We start from the raw sequence: 24534 nt of genomic DNA, 5'->3' as shown, positions 1-24534 counted from the left end.
CTGCTACAGGGCCAGTATATCCTTCCTGAGGTATGGGGCCCAAAATTACTTTAAATGTTCTAAATCTGGTCTGACCTGAACCTTTTAAAGCCTCGGAAGTACATCTCTGTTTTTATGTCCTGGTCGTCTTGAAGTAAATGCCAACATTGCATTTGTCTTCCTAACTACCAATCAACCTGCAAGTTTACCTTAAGAGAATTCTGCATTAGGACTCCAAGTCCCCTTTGCAGTTCAGATCTTTGAAGTGTTGTACTCCATCTGCCACTTCTTTGCCCCCTCTCCTAACCTGTCTAAATCCTTCTGCAGCCTCCCTGCCTCCTCAATACTACTGTCCCTCCACCTATCTTCATCACCTACAAACTTAGCCAGAATGCTCTCAGTTCCTTCATATAGATCATTAACATATAAAGTGAAAATTTGTGGTCCCAACACTGACCCATATGGAACACCACTTATCACCAGCTGCTAACCTGAGAAGGACCCTTTTATCCCCAATCTCTGCTTTCTGCCAGACAGCCAGTTGAGTATTTTTAAGGTTGAGGTAGGGATTCTTAAATAACTAACAAGGACCAAACATCAGAGGCAAGTGGCAGTGTGGAATTGAGGCTGCAGTCAGATCAGCTGTGATCTTGGTCAGGAAAGAATGATAGAATCCCTACAGTGTGGAAATAGGTAATTTGGCCCATCAGGTTCACACCAAACCTCTGAAGAGCAGTCCACCCAGACTCTCTTCCCCCTCACCCTGTCCCCATAACTCTGCATTCCGCATGGTTAATCTACCTTGCCTGTAGTGACTAGGGATGTGCAGGCTATATAGCATGGCCAGTCCACCTAACGTGTGCAAACTCCACACAGACAGTCGCCCAAGTTGGAATCGAACCCTGATCCCTGGTGATGTGAGGCAGCAGTGCTAATCACTGAGCCACAATGCCACCCATTAGGTTAAGCTTTTAGCTTAGGCTAAGAGACGTCTTGATTGAAATGCATAAAATCCTGAGGGGTCTTAGCGTAGTAGATGTTGAGATGTTTCCTCTAATGGGAGAATTCAGAACCGAAGTCATTTCAAAAATGGGGGTTGCCAATTTAAAACTGATTAGACAAAGCATTTTCTAGGAGGTTCTTGAGTCTTTGAAACTTTTTTTTCTGAAAAAATAATAGCAGAATTTTTCTGATGAAGGGTCTAGGCCCGAAATGTCAGCCTTTCTGCCCCTATGATGCTGCTTGGCCTGCTGTGTTCATCCAGCTCTGCACCTTGTTGTCTCTTGTGGCAGAATTTTTGAGTATTTTTATACCACAGGTAAAATAGATCCTTATTAAGCAGGTGGTGAGGGTTATTGGGGTCAGTGGGACTTTGAATTTAAGGTTGTAATCAGATTAGCCATGATCTTATTGATGGTAGGCCAGACTTAGGGTAGGCAACGGCCTAGTGATATTATCGCTGGACTGTTAATCCAGAGACCCAGATAACATTCTGGGGACCCAGGTTCGAATCTCGCCACAGCAGATGGTGGAATTTGAATTCAATAAAATATATCTGGAATTAAGAATCTAATGATGACCATGAATCCATTGTCGATGTTGGAACCATCCGGTTCCCTAAATGTCCTTTAGGGAAGGAAACAGCCTCCCTTACCTGGTCTGGCTTCCATGTGACTCCAGACCCACAGCAGTTAGGGATGGGCATTGAATGCTGCCTAGCCAGCGACGTCCTCACCCCATGAATGAAGGGGGGAAAGAAAACTTGAGGTGTCGAATAGTTTGTATGTATCTTGAATGGGGGAATCAGCCCTTTCTTATATTTAATTTCCGCCCATATAACTTCATGTTTCTGACATGGCTTTCGCTCGTTTGTTATGATCCCAGCTGATCTTAATTCTGGACAAGGCATATCTCAGAGTGAATTGGATCCTTTTGGTGATGTGAATTACAGACAGATTCTCTTCAGGCAAAGGCTGTTTGACTAATACTATGGGGAGTGTTTGTACTGTCTTGTCTGGGAGGAGGACTAGCCTGAGTATAGGCAGGGGGTTGGGATGAGTCTGTACAGACCGGAGTTCCCTCAGCCCAATAAACCTCAATGTAATAAGTGTGATATGCTCCCCTTGAACTCTTCCAAAATTCATTGCATGTTCTGGGAAGGATCGGAGTTATTTTCAAATGGTTTTGTCATTTTGTTGTTTCAAAAATTAGTGTAAGCTGAATAATGCATTTTTTTGTTTTATCAATTTTCTGTATGTATTTATAATACTCAATTCATTCTTTAGCTTAAACCAAAAAAAAACTTAAATGGCTGTTAAATTTACTCCTTCCTGTCCCTGAGTTATATGTTCACAATTGTTTGTTTAGTCATCAGCTGATGAGGCAGCTTTTTAAATTCACTGCTGCTTCTATATCTGTAGAGTGCTGTTGTGATGCCGTGGTAGAACCTCTACCTTTGAGCCAGGAGACCTGGCTTCAACTCCCTCCTACTTCATCTTTGAATTAAAAAAAATTAAATAAAGGTGTATGGCATTTGGACTGCTGTTTTCTGCACACGGTTCCACTCTGTCCCATCAGGCTTCCCTGGGTTACATTTTTGAGTTACCGATGCTTTCTGCTTCTCTGTAACTGTCCTCCTGAACATTGGGATAAGGGAGGAGAGTAAGGGTTGCAACAAAAATTCAGAAGTAAGTTGATGCATTTGAGCACGTTGGACACGATCCCTACAACTTGCTGTGAATTTGTTCTTTGAGTAAGGAAAATCTTCAACATAAAGAATATAATTGAAGTTTATTTATAAGTGGCAAGTTTAATGACGAAGAGTGAAATTTGAATGTATTGTGAGCTCTGAGAAAGTTAGTATTACATGGAACTAGCTCAAGGTATAGGGGTTAAGGCATTAGTATAGATTGAGGATTGATTTGGCATATGGTAGTCTTTTTAGGTTGGAAAGATGTAACCAGTGGAGCCTAGTAAGGATCAGACCTAGACCTCAATTATTTACTATCTATATTAATGACTTCAAGGAGGGGGCAGAGTGTAATGCGTTCAATTTGCTGATTATATGAAATAGGTGGGAAGGCATGTTGTGATGAGGACGTGAGGAATCTGCAAGGGGATTCAGGTAGTTTGAATGAGTGGGCAGAACTTTGGCAGATGAAATTTAATGTAGAAAGATTGAAGGTCATGTACTTTGTTTGGAAGAATCAAATGTTATGGAATTTAGAAGGATGTGGGGGATCACATTGAAACTTGGAGAAACCTAGATAGAATGATTGTGGTTAAGATGCCTTCATTACTAGGAGAGACATGAGGGCACAACCTCAATGAAGCGAATGACTCTTTAGAATGAGGAGTAGGAGCTTCTTCAGCCAGAGGGTGGTGAATCTGTGAAACTGTGCTGCAGAAAATTGTGAATGTCCTGTTAGGTGTATTTAAGACAGAGATAAATAAGTTCTTGATTGGTAAGGGGATTAACAGTTATTGGGAGAAGGTGGTTTGATAAACGTGATCAGCTGTGATCAAATGACAGAGCAGGTTCCTTGGGCCGAATGGCCTGATTTGCTTCTATATCTTATGGTCTTAGGGCTAATTAGTGTTTGTGATAGTGGAGAATAATTGTGTTGCTGGGTTTAAGGATTTGTTCTTTCAGACTGTCAAAGTGAAGTTGAAGTTGACAATGCAACATTTTTTAAGTGCTGAAGTGATGGTCTTGATTATGCTTAAATGTTTGAATGTGGTTTGAATCATGAGATTTTGACTGCTGGGTGCTAGCTCTGTGCCAAAATGAAACGTAATCGTTGACTGAGTATCTGCCAGATGTTCTCCAGAACTGGACAATGTATGATGAGGAATATTATCTACGTTAAAGCTGCCAAGAAAAATTGTTTGACTATATCTTTAATGTGATAATGTTTTTTCAGTGCGATGAATTAATATAAGAACTATTGGTTTGTTGTGCTGCATTGCTGAGTCATAACATCATTGTTAGTTGTTTTCTATGTTTACAGCAGTGTCACTTCAATACAAGATACATGACTCACCTGAGTGAATTCAATCATAAAACAATGATGTTGGTCAGACTCAAAGGAGGTGTTAATGCTGAAAAACAGAGAATTCTTGCCTGTGTAATAATTTAGCCTGTCTGTCTGCCCTGTCTGGCTCTACCCATCCACCCGCTCAACTCTGGCTGTCTGTCTTGCTGCCATTTCCCTGCTGCTTTCAGTTCTGACAAAGGTCACTGGGCTCTAAATGTTTACTTTGTTTTTCTCTCTGCAGATGCTGCTAAACCTGATGAGTTTCTCCACCACTTTCTGCTTTTGTTTCAGATCTCCAGCATCTGCAGTTCTTTGCTTTATTTCATTTAAATAGCTCCTTTTAATGCAATAAAATGATCTATGGTGTGATTCTGTGCTTCCCTAGAAAATAACTGAACAATATTTGACTCTAATCTGCAGAATTATGCTAGAACATATGACCACGCCTTTGGTCAAAGATAAGTTTTTAAGGAACAGCATAAAGGATAACAAGTCAGAGGGAAGGAGAAAACCTGACAATTTTGGGTTAAAGAATGTGCAAATCTCTCTACCCCTGAAGACTAATTGAAACACCATTTTGGGAAGTAGTACTGGCCTGATAAAATACTTTGTACTTTCTGTGCGGAGATATGTTCATATCCAAGATCATCATAACAGTTGCAAATCTGTACTATGGCACCACCAATCATAGAATCATACTGTACAGAGGAGGCCATTTGGCCCATCAAGTCTTTACTGCCAAAAAACACCAAATCTACCCTAGCCTCATTTTCCAGAACTAGACCCATAGGCTTGAATGTTCCCAAGTATTTTTTTTAAAGGTTCTGAAGTTTCCTGCCTCAACTACCCTCCTAGGCAGTGAATTCTAGAATCCTACCATCCTCTTGGTAAAAATTGTTTTCTCACGTCACTAAATCACCTGCCTTTCACTGGAAAATTATCATTGACCCTTTATATTTAAGGCAGATGTAGATTCTTGATCATTAGGAGAATTATAGTTTAAAGGGTCAAGGCTGGAAAAGGGATGTAAGGAATGTTGGATCAGCCATGGCCCTGTTGAATGATGTGGAGGTGCTGGTGTTGGGCTCGGGTGGACAAGGTCAGTGTTCTCAACAGTGACTTGAAAGGAATTCAGGGATTTGCATATTAATCAGTTAAAACCTTCTAACTGATTAAAGATTTAACACCATCTTAGGTTTGTTTAATACATCCTCATTAGTGGTGTGACCCTTTTGATCTTTTACTTATAAATTCTGTGTCTGATACTACCACTTTCACTAACATCTGAAGAAGGAGTGAAGCTCTGAAAGCTTGTGTTTTCAAATAAAATTGTTGGACTATAACCTTGTGTCATGTAATTTCTGACCTTGATCCTTTTGAATGGCGGAGCAGGCTTGAGGACGAAACAGCCTATTCCAGTTCCTAATTCTTACGGTCTGCAATCAGGCCCCCACTCAATAATCTCTGCTCCAAAGAAAGCAACCTGAACTTACCTAGCCTCTCTTTGTAACTGTGCTGCTCAATCCTCATGAATCTCCTCTGCATGAAAAGGAAGGGAATAGAGGGAAACGGATCGTGTAAGTGAAGACTGTTTTTGTACGGAAGAGCAAAATGTGTCAGTGCAGGCTTGGAAGGCCGAAGGGCCTGTTCCTATGCTGTATTGCTCTTTGTATTTTATCCAATGCAACCATATCCTTCATATAACTAATCCAAAGGTCTTTAATCCTCAGTAAATAGACCTGGCATCTAACTGTGGTCTCAGCTTAAACGAGTTTTACACCAGATCTTTCATTCTCACTTTGTCTAACTCAGATACTCGGTTCAGTTCTTTTGGTCATTTTGTACGTTTCAGTCAATTCTCCCTGCGTTTTTAGTGTAAATTGTTTGCTTCTTGAACTTAATTAATGTTTGAAGGCTTATGAACTTTAATATGTTGAATAATATATTAAGGGGGAAGCAATGGCCGAGTAGTATTATCACTAGACCATTGATCCAGAAACTCAGCTAGTATTCTGGGATCCTAGGTTCAAATCCTGCCATGGCAGATGGTGGAATTTGAATTCAATTTTCTAAAAAACCTCCAGAATTAATGATCTAATGATCATGAAATCATTATCGATCTTCCGAAAAACCCACCTGGTTCATTAATATCCTTTAGGGAAGGAGACGTCCAGACCAGATAAGGATGGCAAACATGTGACTCCAGACCTGCAGCAATGTGGTTGACTCTTAACTGCCCTATGCGCAATAAGGGATGGACGAGTAATGCTAACCTAGGTAGAGACATGCACATCCCCTGAATGAATTTTGAAAATGGGACTAGTAGATTTAACTTTTTTTGACAGTAAAGACTTGATGGGCCAAATGCCCTCTTCTGCACTGTATGATTCCATGATTTGTGATGTCGCAGCACAGATTTGCAGCTGTTATGATGATCTTGGACGTGAATGCGTGTACGCGCAGAAGGTACAATGTATTTCATCAGGCCAGTACTACTAACCAAAACGGTATTTTGGCTAGTCTTCAGGGGAGGAGAGGTTTGCTCTTCTAAACTTATGTTTTAGGATCTCTATCTGTTGCCATTTGCGGAGACCAAATTAGATACACTTATAAGATAGAATGTCCCCAAAGTATTTGTGTGTGTGAGAGAGAGAGAGGTTAGCAGTGATAATGATTTTGGCCGATGTGGAGGTTAAAGTGCAATGTATGCATGTAGTACTGCTTAAGCAAGTGTTCTACATTAAGGTGCAATGAGCATATCTTCATTTTCTAAAATTCTGTTTGATGAGCAGCTGAGTTATGCTTTCTAGACATTCCTAAAGGTGAACATTTTTCATTTCACATAAAAGCAAAATACAGAGGAACAAAGAACAGAAAATTACAGCACAGGAACAGGCCCTTCGGCCATCCAAGCCTGCGCTGATCCAGATCCTACATCTAAGGAAGTCGTTTAAGAGGGTCCTGAGGGACAGGACTTGCATGTATTTGGAAAGGCAAGGATTGATTAGGAATGGTCAACATGGCTCTGTGTGTGGGAAATCATGTCTCACTAACTTAATTGAGTTTTTCAAAAGAAGCAATGAAGAAGATTGATGAGGGAAGAGCGGTGTGCTTAATTAAGATGTTCGACAAGCGTCAGCGTTGTAGACTTGCTAGCAAGGTTCGATCACATGGAATACAGGGAGAACTAGCCATTTGGATACAGAACTGGCTTGATGGTGGGAAACAGAGGGTGGTGGTGGAGGGTTGCTTTGCAGACTGAAGGCCTGTGACCAGCGGTGTGCCATAAGGTGCTGAGTCCACTGTCTTTTGTCATTTATATAAATGATTTGAATGTGAATATAGGAAGTATGGTTAATAAGTTAGTACATGACACCAAAATTGGTGGTGTACTGGACAGTGCAGAAGGTCACCTCATAATACAACAGAATCTTGATCAGCTGAGTTGGTGGACTGAGCAGTGGCATTTAGATAAATGTGAGGTTGCTGGATTTTTTGAAAGGCAAATCAGGGCAGGACTTGTACACTTAATGGTAAGGTCCTGGGGAGTGTTACTGAACGCAGAGACCTTGGAGTGCATGTTCATAGTACCTTGAAAGTAGAGTGGTAGACAGACTGAATTGTGAAGGTGTGTTTGGTATGCTTCCATTTTATTGGTCAGTGTGTTGAGTATAGGAGTTGGGAGGTCATGTGCCTGTACAGGACTTTGGTTATGCCAGTTTTAGAATACTGTGTTCAATTCTGGTCTCCTTTCCTGTAACAGGATGTTGTGAAACTTGGAAGTGTTCAGAAAAGATTCACAAGGATGTTGCCAGAGTTGGAGGGTTTGAGAACAAAGAACAAAGAAAATTACAGCACAGGAACAGGCCCTCCGAGTCTGCGCCGATCCAGATCCTCTATCTAAACCCGTCGCCTATTTTCCAAGGATCTGTATCCCTCTGCTCCCTGCGCATTCATGTATCTGTCTAGATACATCTTAAATGACGCTATCGTGCTCTCCTCTACCACCTCCGCTGGCAACGCGTTCCAGGCACCCCACCACTCTCTGCGTAAAGAAGTTTCCACGCATATCTCCCTTAAACTTTTCCCTTCTCACCTTGAAATCGTGACCCCTAGTAATTGAGTCCCCCGCTCTGGAGAAAAGCTTCTTGCTATCCACTCTGTCTATACCTCTCATGATTTTGTAGACCTCAATCTGGCCCCCCCCCAACCTCCGTCTTTCTAATGTAAATAATCCTAATCTACTCAGCCTCACTTCGTAGCTAGCACCCTCCATACTAGGCAACATCCTGGTGAACCTTCTTTGCACCCCGTCCAAAGCATCCACATCGTTTTGGTATGTGGCGACCAGAACTGTGCGCAGTATTCCAAATGTGGTCGAACCAAAGTCCTATACAACTGTAACATGACCTGCCAACTCTTGTACTCCATACCCCGTTCGATGAATGAAAGCATGCCGTATGCCTCCTTGACCACTCTATCGACCTGTGTTGCCACCTTCAGGGTACAATGGACCTGAACACCCAGATCTCTCGGTGTATCAATTTTCCCCAGGGCTTTTCCATTCCCCATATGAGATATGGGGGAGGCTAAATAGCTGGGGCTTTTTACCCTGGAGCGTCGGAGGCTTAGGGGTAACCTTGTCGAGGTTTATAAAGTCATGAGGGGGGGCGTGGAAACGGTGAACAGCCAAGGTCTTTATCCCAGGGTAGTGGAGTCCAAAACTAGAGGGCATAGGTTTAAGATGAGAGGAGAAAGATTTAAAATGACCTAAGGGCTAACTTTTTCATGCAGAGGGTGGTGCATGTATGGAATGTGCTGCTAGAGGAAGGGGTGGAGGCTGGTACAATTACAACATTTTAAAAGGCATCTGGATGCGTGTATGAATAAGAAGGGTTTAGAGGGATATGGGCCAATTGCTGGCAAATGGGACATCTGGTCGACATGGACGAGTTAGACCAAAGGATCTGTTTCCTTGCTGTACATCTCTGACTATCTAATTTTAAACAAAAACAAAGTTCTAGAGAAACTCAGCAGGTTTTCTAATTCTGCCAGTATGTGTGGAGAGATAGGCAGAGTTAACAATGAGACCAATATGGCTATCCATTGAAACATTGCCTCTGTTTCTCTCCCCACAGATGCTGTCAGCCCTCCTGAGCTTCTTCAGCGCTTTAAAGAAGCAGTGAGATAACAGAAATAGTTTTATGTTTAAATTTCCTTACAAGCTATCCTGGAGTTTGAGTTTGTGTTTAATATTGTAGCTGTATTTATTGTATTTTAAGCAAAATTTTGATTGGCAGTCGTGTTATGAATGTGATACCTTTAGGAAAGTATATTGGTATTCCAGCTATTTAACCCATTCAGGACAATCAGTGCTGCCAGTTTGAACAGTACTGGTTAATCATTAGGTATGTTTTCACTTTTCGGTACTGACTATTCTAGTTTTAGCATTTCCTACTTTTATTTCAAATACTCATCTAGTTTTATTTTCTATTGTTTAGTATGGTGAGCAGCAGAAGTCTTGAAACGATAATTTCACCAGTTCAAAATCCTCACTTAGGGCGAGAGTTTAATTATAAACTTTTGATTCATTTAACAGAAAACTTTTGAATACTTGAAGCAAGGAAGGATTATAGGGTTGTTGCAATTAGTTTTTGGATAGCTTTAGCTAGCGTTGCCACATTGGCCCTCTACAAAAGATATTTCCAGCTTAGCTAGAAATTGTGAAATGGCTGGTACTGATGGACTGATTTCTTTTTTGTTGCAGCATCTGGGAGATGTGAAGTGAGACTGGCTGGGAACTAGACTGAAGTATCTGTGTGTAGACACGATAATTTCTACACCTTCAGGATGAATGGGGATATGCCTCATGTTCCCATCACCACACTTGCTGGGATTGCTAGCCTCACTGATTGTAAGTACTGAATTTTATTGCTTATCCATATATTACAGGCTTATGAAAGTCTTGTGTTCATGTTGTGTTTCTACAGTTTGTAGTTTTACCAGCCCATAGGGCTGCTGTCAGAGAGAAAACTGTTGAAGGGAAAGATTCAGGAGAGTCCTTCATGGTAACCTCTGTCAGTGAGGGAATTGAACGTATGCTGCTGGCATCATGCTGGATTGCAAACCAGCTATCCAGCCAATGGAGTTAACTGCCCTCCCCCAGAAACAGTCATTTGATAAAGTAGAGCTTGAGTATGGCTAAAAATAAGTCTATTTTGACACAACTTTTTGTCTTGCGCTCATTAGAACTTTTCATGAATGCAAATTGCAGACAGGAAGACCATGTGCACACATGGTGTATTTTTCAACTCTGAAATAAATAAATCAGCAAATAGCTGTGACCTATCAGGGCAATATCCCTAACCATTTGGGCAACTTGTCTGGTTTAAAATTTAAAGCATGGCTGTTAAATGTCAATCGGCATTATTGGACTTTTTATTTAAGTTCACAAGTTTCAGTGGGTGATCCCTTGTATGGAGGAATGGTCTTATGAACAAAGGTTAAATGGTTTGGAACTTTTCTCACTGTAATTTGGATGATTGAGAAGTGATCTCATTGAAACATTTAGGGTTCTTATTGCCAATTGACATTTAACAACCATGTTTTGTTTAGGGTTCTTGACAGGGTAAATACAGAGAGGATGTTTTTTCTCATGGGTGAGTCTAGGACTGGGGGCATAGTCTTAAATTGGCACGCCTTAATTCTGAGACTGAGATAAGGAGGAGTTTCTTTTCCGATGGTTGAGGGTCTTTGGAAGTCCTTGCCATAGAGAGCTGTGGGGACAGAGCCCTTGTGTGGCATTAAGATTGAGATAGATTTTGGATCAGTAGGGGAATTGAGTGTTATAGGGAAAAAAGCAGGAAAGTTGTCTTAAGGAATGTCAGGTCAGCCATGATCATGTTGAATGATGGAGCACGCTTGAAGACCTGAAAAGCCTACTGATACTATTTCTTTTGGTTTTATTGGTTCATTCCCTACACCAATCAGCAACATCTCTACCAACCAGAGTCTGCTTGTGAACCAATCAGCATGCTTATCTTATGCGTATAAATGTTGGTTTTCCTATTGAATTTGTATTCTTGCAACATACTCTGATCGCAAACAGAAGAACTTCAATAAGGCATTTTTTTTTTAGTTAACTGTGAGTTTACATAGAACATGTTTGAGCCATGACTAAAACTGAGATTGTGGAGCTGCGGTCGAGGGCGTTTTCGACCTCTTTGGAGGGGAAGTTCCGGCCATTGAAAAATGAGGACATCTGGGATGTCAGGGAGTGGAACGCCTCATCTTGGGAGCAGATGAAGTGGAGGCAAAGGAATTGGGAATAGGGGATAGCATTCTTGCAGGAAGGTGGGTTAGAGGAGGTGTATTCTAGGTAGCTGTGGGAGTCAATGGGCTTGAAATAGGGAAGGAAATCTGCCATCCTTACCTGGTCTGGTCTACATGTGACTCCAGACCCACAGCAATGTGGTTGACTCTGAACTGTCCTCTGGGCAATTACGGATGGGCAATAAACGCTGCCTAGCAGCGATGCCCTCATCCCGTGAATGAATAAAAAAAATGTCGATCTGTCAGTTGTGCACTTGATGTTTTGATAAAACAGTGCTTTGTACCAAAATGTTGGAGAAATGTGATGGCTGAGGGATCACTTATGTTTTACAGTTACCCATCTTTAAGTATTTTGGCAGTGTAGCTAGAAATTCATGAGGTGATTAAAGGTAGTGGGTAAATCTTCCTATATCCAACATGTGTGAAATTTTACACGCACCCATTGAGATGTCTCTCTTGCTTTTGTAGATTTCATTTGTACAGATCAAGACGTATGTCCTTTTAGGATGGTTTGCTGGTTATACTGTGAAGGGATCAAACTAAGGAGAGTTAGGGAGAGGAGGAAAAAGTGAGCAAGAGGAAGTTCATGAGAGTCAAAGTTAGAAAAAATTGAAAATAATAAAATAACATATCTAATTAAGCAGTATCTCTGGAGAGAATTAAAATTTTGCGTTTGACCTTTCCTCAGAGCACAAGGAAAGTGAACGTATCCCATCCCAAAGTAACACAACTAATCCCCATCACCTTTTCCTTCCTACCTAACCTTTCAAAAAGTCACATAACCCTTGAATGTTTAGTTTGCACCTTAATGTCCCTGTAACCATGTCTTTATCATGCAGTGTAATGTAATTAAATGTGAGGTTATCCATATTGGTGACAGTTTAGGAAAGGTGAGGTGCAATGAGACCTAGGTGTCGTGTTGGAGCAGTCACTGAAGGTGCAGCAGGCAGTGGGGAAAGCTAATGGCATGCTGGCCTTCATAGCGAGAGAAATAGAATACGGAGTAGGGATATCTTGCTGCAGCTACACAGGGCCTTGGTGAGGCAACACCTTGAGTATTGTGTGCATGGTGGCTCAGTGGTTACCACTGTTCCCTTACAGTGCCAGGGAGACCCGGGTTCGCTTCTACTGTCGGGTGACTGTCCGTGTGGAGTTTGCACATTCTCCCCGTGTCTGCATGGGTTTCCTCCGGGTGCTCTGGTTTCCTTCCACAGTCCAAAGTATGCAGGCTAGGTGGACTGGCCATGCTAAATTGCCCGTAGTGTTCAGGGATGTGTAGATTAGATGGGTTATAGGGGGATGGATCTGGGTGGGATGCTCTGAAGGTCGGTGTGAACTTGTTGGGCTGAAAGGCCTGTTTCCACACTGTAGGGATTCTATGATTCTGGTCATCTAGTGTGAGGATGGACGTTCCTGCTATTGACAGAGTCCAACGAAGGTCCACCAGACTGATTCCTGGGTTGGCAGGACTGTCATGTAAAGAAAGATTGGGCATGTGTGCACCGGAATTTCAAAGAATGAGGGGGGATCTCCTAGAAATATATAGAATCCTGATGGGACTGGACAGGCTAGATGCAGGAAAAACGTTCCCAGTGTTGAAGTCCAGAACTAGGGGTCACAGTCTAGGAGAAAAGAGTTAAGCTGTTCATGACTGAGGTGAGGAAGAATTTCTTCACTCAGTTCTGAACCTGTGGAATTCTCTCCCACAGAAAGCTATTGGGCCCAGTTCATTAGATACATTCAAGAGGGAGCCGGATGTGGCCCTTGCAGCTGAAGGGATTAAGGGCTATGGAGAGAAAGCAAGAACGGATACTGAAATTGCATGATCAACCATGATTATATTGAATGGTGATTCATGCTCGAAGGTCCGAATGGCCCTTTCCTAAACCTAAATTCTATGTTTCTATGTTAATTGTAAATGAATCAGGATGTTAGTATGCAGGTGGAGCAAGGAATCAGGACAGCTAATAGATGTTATGTTTTATTGTAAGGGGAGCTGAATTGCAAGACTAAGGAGGCTATGCTGCAATTATACTGGGCATTGATGACAGCACACCTAAAGTACAGTGCTTGCCACTGTACTTGCAGCAGAATGTTAACATATTGAAAGCAGTTCAATACCTGGAATAAGCAGATTACCTTGTGTGGAAAGGCTGGACAGGGTGGGCATTTATTCTCGAGTTTGAAAGAGTCAGAGTTGACTAAATTGAAACATAAGATCCTGAGGGGACTTGATTGCAAGGATGTTACCTCCTGGGAGAATCTAGAACAGTGGTTCAAAGCTTTTTAAAAAAAACACAAGGGCTTACCCATTGAAGGCAGAGGAGAACTTTCTTTTTTGAGGCGTGGTTGTCTTTGGAATTCCCTTCCTCAAAAGGCAGGGAATGCAGAATATCCAAATATTTTTAAGGAAGAGGTGGGTAAATTCTTGATTACCAGGGAGATTAAATATTATCCGGGGTATGCAGGAATGTAGAGTTTAGCTTAAAATCAGATCACCCATGACCTTGAGTGGCAGTGCAGGCTAGAAGAACCGAGTAGCAAATTTGTGTTCTTTGTATACAAGATTGCTAGCTTTTCTTTTTAATTTGCTTATGGCATGTTGGCGCTGCTGAGTGGCCAGCATTTATTGCCTGTCCATCAGTGTCCTTGAGAAGGTGATGTGAGCTGCCTGCTTAGACTGCAGCAGTCCATATTCTGTAAGTAGCCCTGCGATACCCATAGGGAGGGAATTCCAGAATTTTGACATGGTAACAGTGAACATCACCAGTGTCTCCATAATTTCCTCAGTGATTGGTGTAGTCTGTCTAGTCCGCATGATTTATCTACTTCAGAACCTTCATCTTCCCCAGCTCTTTCTGCTTAGTGATGGCCTCTATACTCACTTCTGTCTTCTGACTCTTTTTGAAGGTCTGCTTCTGGTGTCTTCCACCATGAACATTGACGCAAGGTACCTATTCAGTTCCTCTGCCATTTCTTTGTTCCCCATTATTACATCTCCAGCTTCAGTTTCCAGAGGTCCAATGTCCACTTTGGCCTCTCTCTGACTTAAAAACGTCTTTTAAATAGTCTTGCAATTTTCCTTTATATTCTTAGCTAACTTACCTTCATGTTTTATCTTCTCCCCACTTATTAATTTTTCAGTTGTCTCTGCTGATTTTTAAACACTTGCTAAACCTCTGGCTTGCCCTTGAGAAGGTAGTGGTGAGCTGTGTTGTTGAACTGCTGCAGTCCTGGGGTGAAGGTATACCCATTATGCCTTTAGGGAGGGAACACAAGGATTTTGAAGAAAAGTTGATCTGTTTCTAAGTCACGATGGAGTGTGAACTGCAGATGGTGGGGATCCAGCCTATGAATGTCATGAAGGACGGTAATGTTAAACCAGGAAACTGCAGATATGAAAATCTTCAACTATGAGGATAGATTAAAGGAGTTGGGGCTGTTTTCCTTGGAGAGGAGGAGGCTGAGAGGACATTTGCTAGATGTTCTCAAAATCATGAGGGGGCTGGACAGAGTCGATGGGGACCATAGAAAGCATTCTATCTGGATGCATTACAACTTGGTATGGCAACCACTCTACCCAGGACTGTAAGAAGCTACAGAGTTGTGAACACAGGCAGTCTATCACGCAAGCCAACCTTCCATCCATTGACTCCATCTATATTTCCTGCTGCCTCAGAAAGGAAGCCAACATAATCAAAGACCCCTCCCATGCCAGTTATCATCTTTTCCAATCTCGTCTTTCGAGCAGCAGATACGAAAGGTTAAACATGTACCAACAGATTCAAGAACAGCTTCTTCCCTGCTGTTGCTAAACTTCTGAGTGGACCTCAACTTTCAGATTTAATGTTGACCACGCTGTTTCTCTGCAGCCATAACATTTGTATTCCTTGATCTGTTCAGTTGTCCTTATGCAGTTTGCGTGGTATGATCTACCTGTACTGCATGCAAAACAAAACCTTTCACTCTACCTGGGTACATGTGACAATGGTAAATCAAATCAATCAAAATCAAGCTGTTTCTGCTTGTAAAATAAACCAGAACGAGAGTGGATAGATTTGAAGTGGTGTGTCAGTGAAGTAAGGGTGATGAGGAAAAAAGAAAATCTCTCTTGCGCAGAGTAATTGGGGTGGAATGCACTGCTTGGAAATATGGTGGCAGCTTCAAATGAGGCATTCAGTAGGGCATTGAACGATTATTTGAAAAGTAATGGAGTGCATGGATGTTGGGGGGATAAAGGCAGTAGAATAGCACTTGATAATAGAGCTAGACCGGATAATAGAGCTGGTACAGGCACAATGGACTGAATGACCTTTTTTGGCATCATAATTTTATGATTCTGCAATACAGCCACAGAGTCTAACATTTATGGTAGAGTCATAGAGATGTACAGCATGGAAACAGGCCCTTTGGCCCAACTTGCCTGTGCTGACCAGGTTTCCTAAACTGAACTGGTCCCATTTGCCTGTGTTTGGCCCATATCCCTCTTAAACATTTCTTAATCATGTACCTGTCCAAATATCATCTCACATGTTGTAATTTTAACCCCCTCTACCACTTCTTCTGGCAGCTCATTCCATAAATGCACCACCCTCTATGAAAAAGTTGCCCCTCAGGTCCCTTGTAAATCTTTCCCTTCTCACCTTAAATCTATGCCGTCTAGTTTTGCACTCCCCTAGCCTGAAAAGATCTTGGCTATTCACCTTATCCATGCCCCCTAGTGATTTTATTAAACCTCTATAAAGTCACCCCTCGGCCTCCTACATTCCAGGGGGGAGAAAGTCCCAGCCTATCCAGCCTCCCCTTTTCACTCAAATCTTCCAGCCTTGGTAACATTCTTGTAAATCTTTTTGCGCCCTTCCAGTTTCATAGCATCTTTCCCTTTAGTGCGGTAACCTGAAATGTATGCAGTATTCCAAATGAGGTCATACCAATGCCTTGTACAGCTGTAGGGTAACTGTTGGTATCAATCCCCTCTTAGACAACCAGTGATTAAACAAGGATAGTCAGCATGGCTTTTGGGGTGGGGGTGAGGAATCATGCCTAACAAATTTGTTTGAATTTTTTGAGATGACTAGCTCTGTAGGTGAGGGGGAGTACAGCTGTATGTCTACATGGATTTCAGTCCAGCTTTTGACAAGATCTTGCATGTCAGACTGGTTAAGAAGCTAAGAGCCCATGGCCATCCAGGGCAATTTGGCAAACTGGATTTAATATTGGCTTAGTGGCAGGAAGCAGAGGGTGATAGTTGAAGGTTGTTTTTGTGATTGGAAGCTCCATTCTGCAGCATATCACAGGGTTTGATTCTGGACCTTGCTGTTTGCTCTGTACGTTAATGACTAAGACATGATTGTGGGGGTTTTGATCAGGATGTTGAATGGCACAAAATTTGGTGTGGTAAATAGCAAAGAGGAAAGCCTGAGACTACAAGGCATTTCAGATGGGCTGAACAGTGACAAATGAAATTTAATCCTGAAAAGTGAGAGATCATACTATTTCAGGACTTGGCCAGCTCAAGTCATTTAGAGTATGCTGTTCCTAACTGTTTGTTACACATCATGGAATAAATAATTGATCTAAAAATTTACTTGTAATTTAGCTTAACTTCTAACTTTTCCTTCAGTTCAGTTTTATTTTATTATTAGATTATAATACTTAATTATTTTGTTTTACCTTGACTTGATTTAATTCTATCTCTTTGCTAGAGTTCCTTCCTAAAATCCAAGTCACTGCTGCTTTTTCCGAAGCAATAATTTGTTTTAAGTGGTTTACACTCCTTCCTTAACAACAATCTTTATAGAACCAGTAAACTTGGATATCCAACACTCATGGATTTTTTTTCACAATCTTACTTCTCTGGGTGCTGTGGTGAGAATGAAGCTACTCCCTGCTGTCTGTGCTGTTTTAAAACTTGCTGTGTTCAGAGTGAAGGAAAAAGAATTGGGCTCTATACTAGATTCCACAGTGTGGAGCTGGAGGAACACAGCAGGCCGGGCAGCGTCAGAGGAGCAGGAAAGTTGACGTTTCGGAATAGGACCCTTTTCTTTCTGAGGAAGGGTCCTGACCTGAAACGTCAACTTTCCTGCTCTTCTGATGCTGCCTGGCCTGCCGTGTTCCTCCAGCTCCGTGCTGTGTTATCTCTGACTCCAGCATCTGCAGTTCTTACTACCTCAAAGGGGATTCTATATTACTAGTCCAGTGACCTCACGGTCACACCACTTCTCTGTGGCAGTCTTTGCAAGCACACGGCGACTAATTCATGAGGAATGATGAGCAAATATTGAATTGGGCACAAGAATGGATGGAGTGAAGAAAGAAAACAGTGCTGTTGTAGATCAAAGGGGTAAAGTACAGTCGGTTTAGGCACTGATCGGGAGGAACCAAAGTATGTTGTAGCATAGTTGGGAACGAGTTTGAAACTTGCATGGGTGTAAGTATTTAAGATCATAAGACTTGGGAACAGGAGTAGGCTGTTTGGCCTCTTGAGCTTGCTCTATAATTTAATAAGATCATGGCTGATTCAACATTTCTCATGTCCACCTTCCTGCTGCTTTCCCTGTAGCTCTTCATTTTCCCTACCCCAACCCCACTCCCTGAGGCAAGGCTTCCAAAGACACTTGACCTTCTGAGAGAAGAAATTCCTCTTCATCTCAGTCTTAAATTTGTATCTCATTATTCCGAGGCTATCCCCTCTGGCTCTAGATTCTCCTGTGAGACGAAGCATCCTGTCAACACTGGCCCTGCCAAGGCCCTTAAGAATCTATGTTTCAATGAGATCTCCTCTCATTCTTCTAAACTCCAATGAGTAGAGTCACAATTTGTTTAGCCTTTACTCAACGCAGTTCATCCACACTGGGGATCATCCTAGTGGACCTTCACTGAAGTGCCTACACTGAAATGATATCTTTCCTTAAATAAAATTATAGGGACCCAAACTGCTCAGTACTCCAGATGTAATTTCACCAGGACCTTGTATAGTTGCAGTAAGACTTCCCTACTCATACCCAGCCCCTTTGAAGTAAGTGCCAACATTCCATTAACCTTTCTGATTACCTGCCAGCTTTGTTTCATGTGCCTCATTCCTCTGTATCTGCGAGGGTTCCGTTCCTGAGAACCCCTGTGAATGATGAAATTCCCAAGCATGGAGCTCATTTAAAAATAGTTAAACATCTTCTCAATTTCTTGCGGAAATATGATTTCTACCTGCAGATGTTGACTTTTGTGATTTACTTTTTGGCATGCATAGTCAAATTCGCAATTTGTGATTTTGCAGATGTAGAAGTTTTACTGAACAAGTACGCCCAAAGTCCCTTGTGTTGCAGCTTTCAGTAGTTTTTCCTCCATTTAAATAGTATTCTGTACTTATGTTCTCACTTCCAAAGTGGGCAACTTCACATTTTCTCACGTTCTCCATTTGCCAACTTTTGCACACTTGCTTAATAAATTAATATCTCTCTGTAAACTGTTTGTATGTGTCTCTCTTGCAACTTGCCTTTCTACCTAGTTTTGTGTTGTTTCCAAATTTGCAGACAGTACATTTGCTTCCATCCTCCAAGTTGATGTATATTGCAATTGGGTGTGGTCCCAACACTGATCCTTGTGGACCCCACTGGTTGCAAGTTACCAACCTGAAAGAGAATCCCTTGCTGTTTCCTGCCCATAAGTCAATTCTCTATCCATGGCAACATAACACGGTCTTGTAATATGACTTAACCTTTCTTGAGGTACCTTATCAAATGTCTGGATGGACTACACCCCAGAGTTCTGAAGGTGATAGCTGAGGAGATTGTGGAGGGATTATGATGATCTTTCAGGAATCACTGATGTCATGGAGGGTCCCAGAGGACTGTAAAATGGCTAATGTAGCCCCCCTGTTTAGGAAGGGAGGGAGGCAGAAGACACGAAGTTATTAGCTTGGTCATTGGTAAGATTTTAGTATCCGTTGTTATATTCTTGCTCTTGAAATAAGGCAGGGCAAGCAACTGAAGTGTTAGTGAGGGGGCACTTTGGGACCAGTTACCATAATTCTATAGTTTTAAAGTAGTAATGGAAAAGGATGGGTCTAGTCCACAAGTTAACACTCTAAATTGGGCAAGCCCAATTTTGGTATTGGACAGAAACGTTCAAAAATTGATTGGACGAGGCTGTTTGCAGGTCAAGAGACATTTGGCAAGTGGGAGGCTTTCAAAGGCGAATAAAAGTTCTGAAGAAGGGTCACTGGACCTGAAACATTAATTCTGATTTATCTCCTCAGATGCTACCAGACCTGCTTAGTTTTTCCAGCAATTTGTTTTTTTGTTTTTCTAATTTCCAGCATCCATTTTTAACAAATTTTTAACAAACTCTAACAAATACTTGCCCTAGGACACCAGTTCTAGTCCAGCCCAGCTATAACCTGTTCAGTTTGTACTGGTTCCACCACCCCCAGAACCAGTTCCAATGTCTCAGGAAGCTGAAAGCCTCTACTTCGAAAGTGATGCCAATGGATTTATTGTTAAATTTTCACAATTGCGTCACTAACAGCCATCAACGGTAATGTAAATAATAATCGAGGAAACCAGATTTCATTTAGTAATTCTAATATAGAAAAACTGCATCCTGACGTCATTGGCAGGTACTGGTAGCCGGATTGTAGGCTAAGTGTGATTTCATTTGACATTGCATTCAGCATTGGAGGATGGTCGACTACTTGTGTAGTTAAAGTTCTGCCAATGATGTTGCTTTTTATTGCCTTGTATGTTGCCATTTGTGTGATGTTGCACTTTGTGATCTCAAACTAATTAACTGCGAAGGAGGGACCGTGTAAGGATCTGTTTAAAAAAAAAATGAAAACAATCAAAATGAATGAACCATTGAAATCACTTTGTTTAATTCTGAATGTCTTTGAAGAAGCTTTGAAAATGTGTGAAAATTTGTGTATGTGGGAGAGAATAAACAGGCATCAAGCAGGGTGGTAAAGCTGTTATATAAAAATAGTGGAAGCTGGCATTGGTGCGGAGTTCCCCAACTTGCACTAGTACGAATGAGATCCCATATTCTTATTAATTTTGAGGATCCGACCTGCAAACTGTTGCTCACACTTACGAATGAATATTTTATAATGTACTGTGTTCTGACTTGCTTACAAATCGACTTCAGAATGTACTTGTGAATGGAACCCATTCATAACCTGGGGACCTCCTGTACAATAAAACCATATTGACTTCAAGGCCTGATTTATAGGAAAATTATACTGTATAGAGAGAGCACAATTTTTTTAGCAAGGAGCAGTGAAAGTAGAAATCATTTGAGTAAAATTACCTGAAAGCACTACAGTTAAAATTTAAGGCTAAACGAATGTCTGTTTTCTGCAAGTTGTGTGAAAAAGGCAGGTTAGGCGCAGTCAGGTATAAATGAACTACAACCTAACAATAATGAACCCAGCCTAGGGGCCTGAGTTGGCTTCCTCATATCCATTCTTTAGGTATGAGAAACTGGATCTTCTGAAGCCCCATCTACTGGTTGAAGTGCAGTTGCAGCTACAACTGGCACCCTGTAACTGACAGTTCATGGAATTGTGGCATTGAAAGGTTTTTTAATACTTATGAGACTTGGGCGTCGCTGGCTGGCAATCCCTGACCAGTGGTGTTCCACAGGGACCCGTGCTGGGACCACAACTGTTTGATATATATTCATGACCTGGAGGAAGGAAATGAATGAACTGTAGTCAGATTTGCAGACAACGCAAAAATAGGTAGAAAGGCATGTGGCGCGGGGTTTACAAATAGTTTAAGTTGAGAGATTAATCGGTTAAGGAAGTGGGCAAAACGTTAGCAAACGGAGTATAATGTGGGAAAGTGTGAAGCTCTTCATTTTGGAAGAGAACAAAAAATTATATAAATGGAGAAAAACTGTGGAAAGCTGTAACTAAAAGGGAGTTGGGGTTACTTATACATGAAACCATAAGATATAGAAGCTGTATTAGGCCATTCAGTCTCATCCTGTCTGCTCTGCCATTCGATAATGGCTGACATGTTTCTCGACTCCGTTCTCCTGCCTTCTCGTAACCATTGATCCCTTTACTCATCAAGAACCTGTCTGCCTCTGTCTTAAATACACAGAATGACTTGGCCTCTAGCTTTCTGTGGCAATGAATTCCACACATTCACCATCCTCTGGCTAAAGAACTTCCTCTTTTTGTCTCAGTTCTAAAAGGTCATCCCTTTACTCGGAGGCTGTGTCCTTGGATCCTAGTCTCCGTTACTAGCAGAAATATTTTCTCTGTCCACTTCATCCAGGACTATCAGTATTCATCCTCATCCTTCTAAACTTGATAGAGTACAGACCCAGAATCTTCAACTGCTTCATCCCCAGGATCATTCTTGTAAATCTTCTCTGGACCCCTCAAATGCCAGCACATTTTTTTTTTCTTTATTCATTGATGGGATGAGGACGTCACTGGCCAGGCAGCATTTATTGCCCATCCATAATTGCCCAGAGGGCAGTTGAGAGTCAACCACATTGCTGTGGTTCTGGAGTCACGTGTAGTCCAGACCAGGTAAGGATGGCAGTTTCCTTTCCTAAAGGACATTTAGTGAACCAGATGGCCTTTTCCGACAATTGACAATGGATTCATGGTCATCATTAGATTCTTAATTCCAGATATTTTATTGAATTCAAATTCCACCATCTGCCGTGACGGGATTCGAACCTGGGTGCCCAGAACAGTATCTGGGTCAGTGGATTAATAGTCCAGCGATAATACTACTAGGCCGTCATCTCTCCATCCTTAAAGATCCGGTACACAACTAGTCTTGATAGTCCAAATGCGGTTTGACCCGAACCTTGTACAACCTCAGCAGTGCATCTCTGTTCTGGTATTTGTTGTGCACTCTCTGCAGGAGTTCCTCAGGGTAGTATCCTCGGCCCAACCATCTTCAGCTGCTTCATCAATGACTTCCCTCCATCATAAGGTCAGAATTGGGGATGTTTACCAATGATTTTGCAATGCTCAGCACCATTCGTGACTCCTCAGATACTGAAACAGTCCATGTTCACATGCAACAAGATCTGGAGAATATCCAGGCTTGGGCTGACAAGTGGCAAGTAACATTTGCATCACACAAATGCCAGGCTATGACTCACCAATAAGAGACAATCTCACCACCACCCCTTGGCATTCAGTGGTGTTACCATCACTGATTCCCCCACTATCAACATCCTGGGGGTTGCCATTGTCTAGAAACTCAACGGGACTCACCACATAAACACAGTGGCTATAAAAGCAGGCCAGAACCTTGGAATACTGTGGCGAGCAACACACCTCCTGACTCTTCCAAGCCTGTCCACCATCTACAAGACACAAGTCAGGAGTGTGGTGGAGTACTCCACACTTGCCTGGATGAGTGCAGCCCCAACAACACTCAAGAAGCTTTACCATCCAGGAAAAAGCAGCCTGCTTGATTGGCACCACACCCACAAACATCCACTCCCTCTACCACCGATGCTCAGTAGCAGCAGTGTGTACTATCTACAAGATGCACTGCAGAAATTCACCAAAATCCTCAGACATCACCTTCCAAATCCGCGACCAGCATCTGGAAGGACAAGGACATCAGACATATGGGAACAGCACCACCTCCAAGTTCCCTTCCAAGTCACTCACCATCCTGACCTGGAAATATATCGCTGTTCCATCACTGTCACTGGGTCAAAATCCTGAAATTCCCTCCCTAAGGGCATTGTGGGCCAACCCACAGCAGGAGGACTGCAGCAGTTCAAGAAGGCAGCTCACCACCACCTTCTCAAGGTCAACAAGGGATGGGCAAGAAATGCTGGCACAGCCAGCGATGCCCACATCCCACAAAACATGAATAGGGAAAAAAAAACCTGACCCCCTCAAAATATGTTAAGAAGGTAGCCTAGACCCTGACCTTTTTTTAAAAAGGTAAATGTCAGGTGGTGTGATCTAGATGCATTAAAATACAACAAAAAGAAAGAAGAACTTGGAAAATCTTAACTCTATTGGAAAACTTAACAGAATAATAGATTAGTAATCAACTGTTCCAATATAGTGACATCTCAAACACACCCATGGTGAAAAGCAATTTCAGAAAACAAATTTTGTCTCATGCAAGCTAGCAACCTAGGAAGAGAGCCCCCAGCTTTTGGCTGTAATTGACAGGGAGGAGAAGTAGCTTCCACTTCAAGACCCCAACAGTGACTGCCACTGAAAACTTTAAAAACTAAAAATCCCTAGTTCTGTGGGTGGGAGCTTGACTGCACACATTTGGGCTACTTGTGTTGTTCCAGCTTTTGAAAAAGACACCTAAAGCTTCTCAAGTTGTTTATCTGCTCATGGACTGCTTGACACCTGTCCTCCCCCCTCACCCTCACCCAAACAAACTCGGGCAAAACACACCGTTTAGCAGGTAATAGAATGTTGTCCCGTATTTCAAGGGAATGTTGGAGTATATAAGTGGAGAAATCTTGCTGCTAGGTGCTGGTGAACCCACATCCGGAATACTGTGTGCAGCTTTCGTCCCTTATTCAAGGACATTGGAGATTATTCAAAGAAGGTTCGTGAAGGTGGGTCCCTAGTGTGGAGAGATTTTCTTATGAGCAAAGGTTAAACTTAAGTGCGTATGCGAAGAGGTGCTTTGCTTGGATGCATATTTGAGTATAGTCCCCTCCAAGTTACACAACAGAAACGCTGTGGGTGTCCCATCTCACTGAGCACAGCAGTTCTGGAAGGAACTCGCCATGCTGTTTGGGATTCTTCTCGCTGGAGTTTATAAGAATGAGGAGTGATCTTGTTGATTCTTCAAGGGCTTGACCGGGTAAATGCTGATAGAATATTTTCCCTCATGGGAGAGTCCAGGACAACATAGTCTCAGAATATAGGCTGAGATAAGGAGGACTTTCTTTTCTGGAATTGACAGTCTTTTGAACTCCTTGCCGCAGATCTGTGGGCAGAGTCCTTGTATATGTTTTAAGGCTGAGATAGATTCTTGATTAACAAGAGAATCCAGAGAGAGAGCAGGCAAGTAGATAGGAATATCAGATCCGCCATGATCCTACTGAATGGTGGAGGGGCTTGAGGGGTTTACACATGTTTCATATTTCTTATGATCTTACGGTCATTTTATGGACTTAAATGGAAGTGAAACAAAGAGGATAGATGGTTATGATGGTGGAATTAGAAGAA

At 42.1% G+C, this 24534-nt stretch overlaps 1 protein-coding gene across 1 annotated transcript in view; it reads left to right on the top strand.

Annotated features, from left to right (window-relative positions):
- nipblb (NIPBL cohesin loading factor b) overlaps positions 1-24534 on the top strand; it is a 437039-nt gene that overhangs the window by 9834 nt on the left and 402671 nt on the right. The window contains exon 2 of the mRNA XM_048594301.1: positions 9784-9930. Coding sequence (XP_048450258.1) covers positions 9867-9930 — 64 coding nt within the window. The 5' untranslated portion in view covers positions 9784-9866. The remainder of the gene's footprint in view (positions 1-9783; positions 9931-24534) is intronic.

The sequence above is a fragment of the Rhincodon typus genome, chromosome 3 (assembly GCF_021869965.1).
Source record: "Rhincodon typus isolate 14 chromosome 3, sRhiTyp1.1, whole genome shotgun sequence".
NCBI lineage: Eukaryota > Metazoa > Chordata > Chondrichthyes > Orectolobiformes > Rhincodontidae > Rhincodon > Rhincodon typus.
This window is presented reverse-complemented; position numbering and strand designations above follow the sequence as displayed.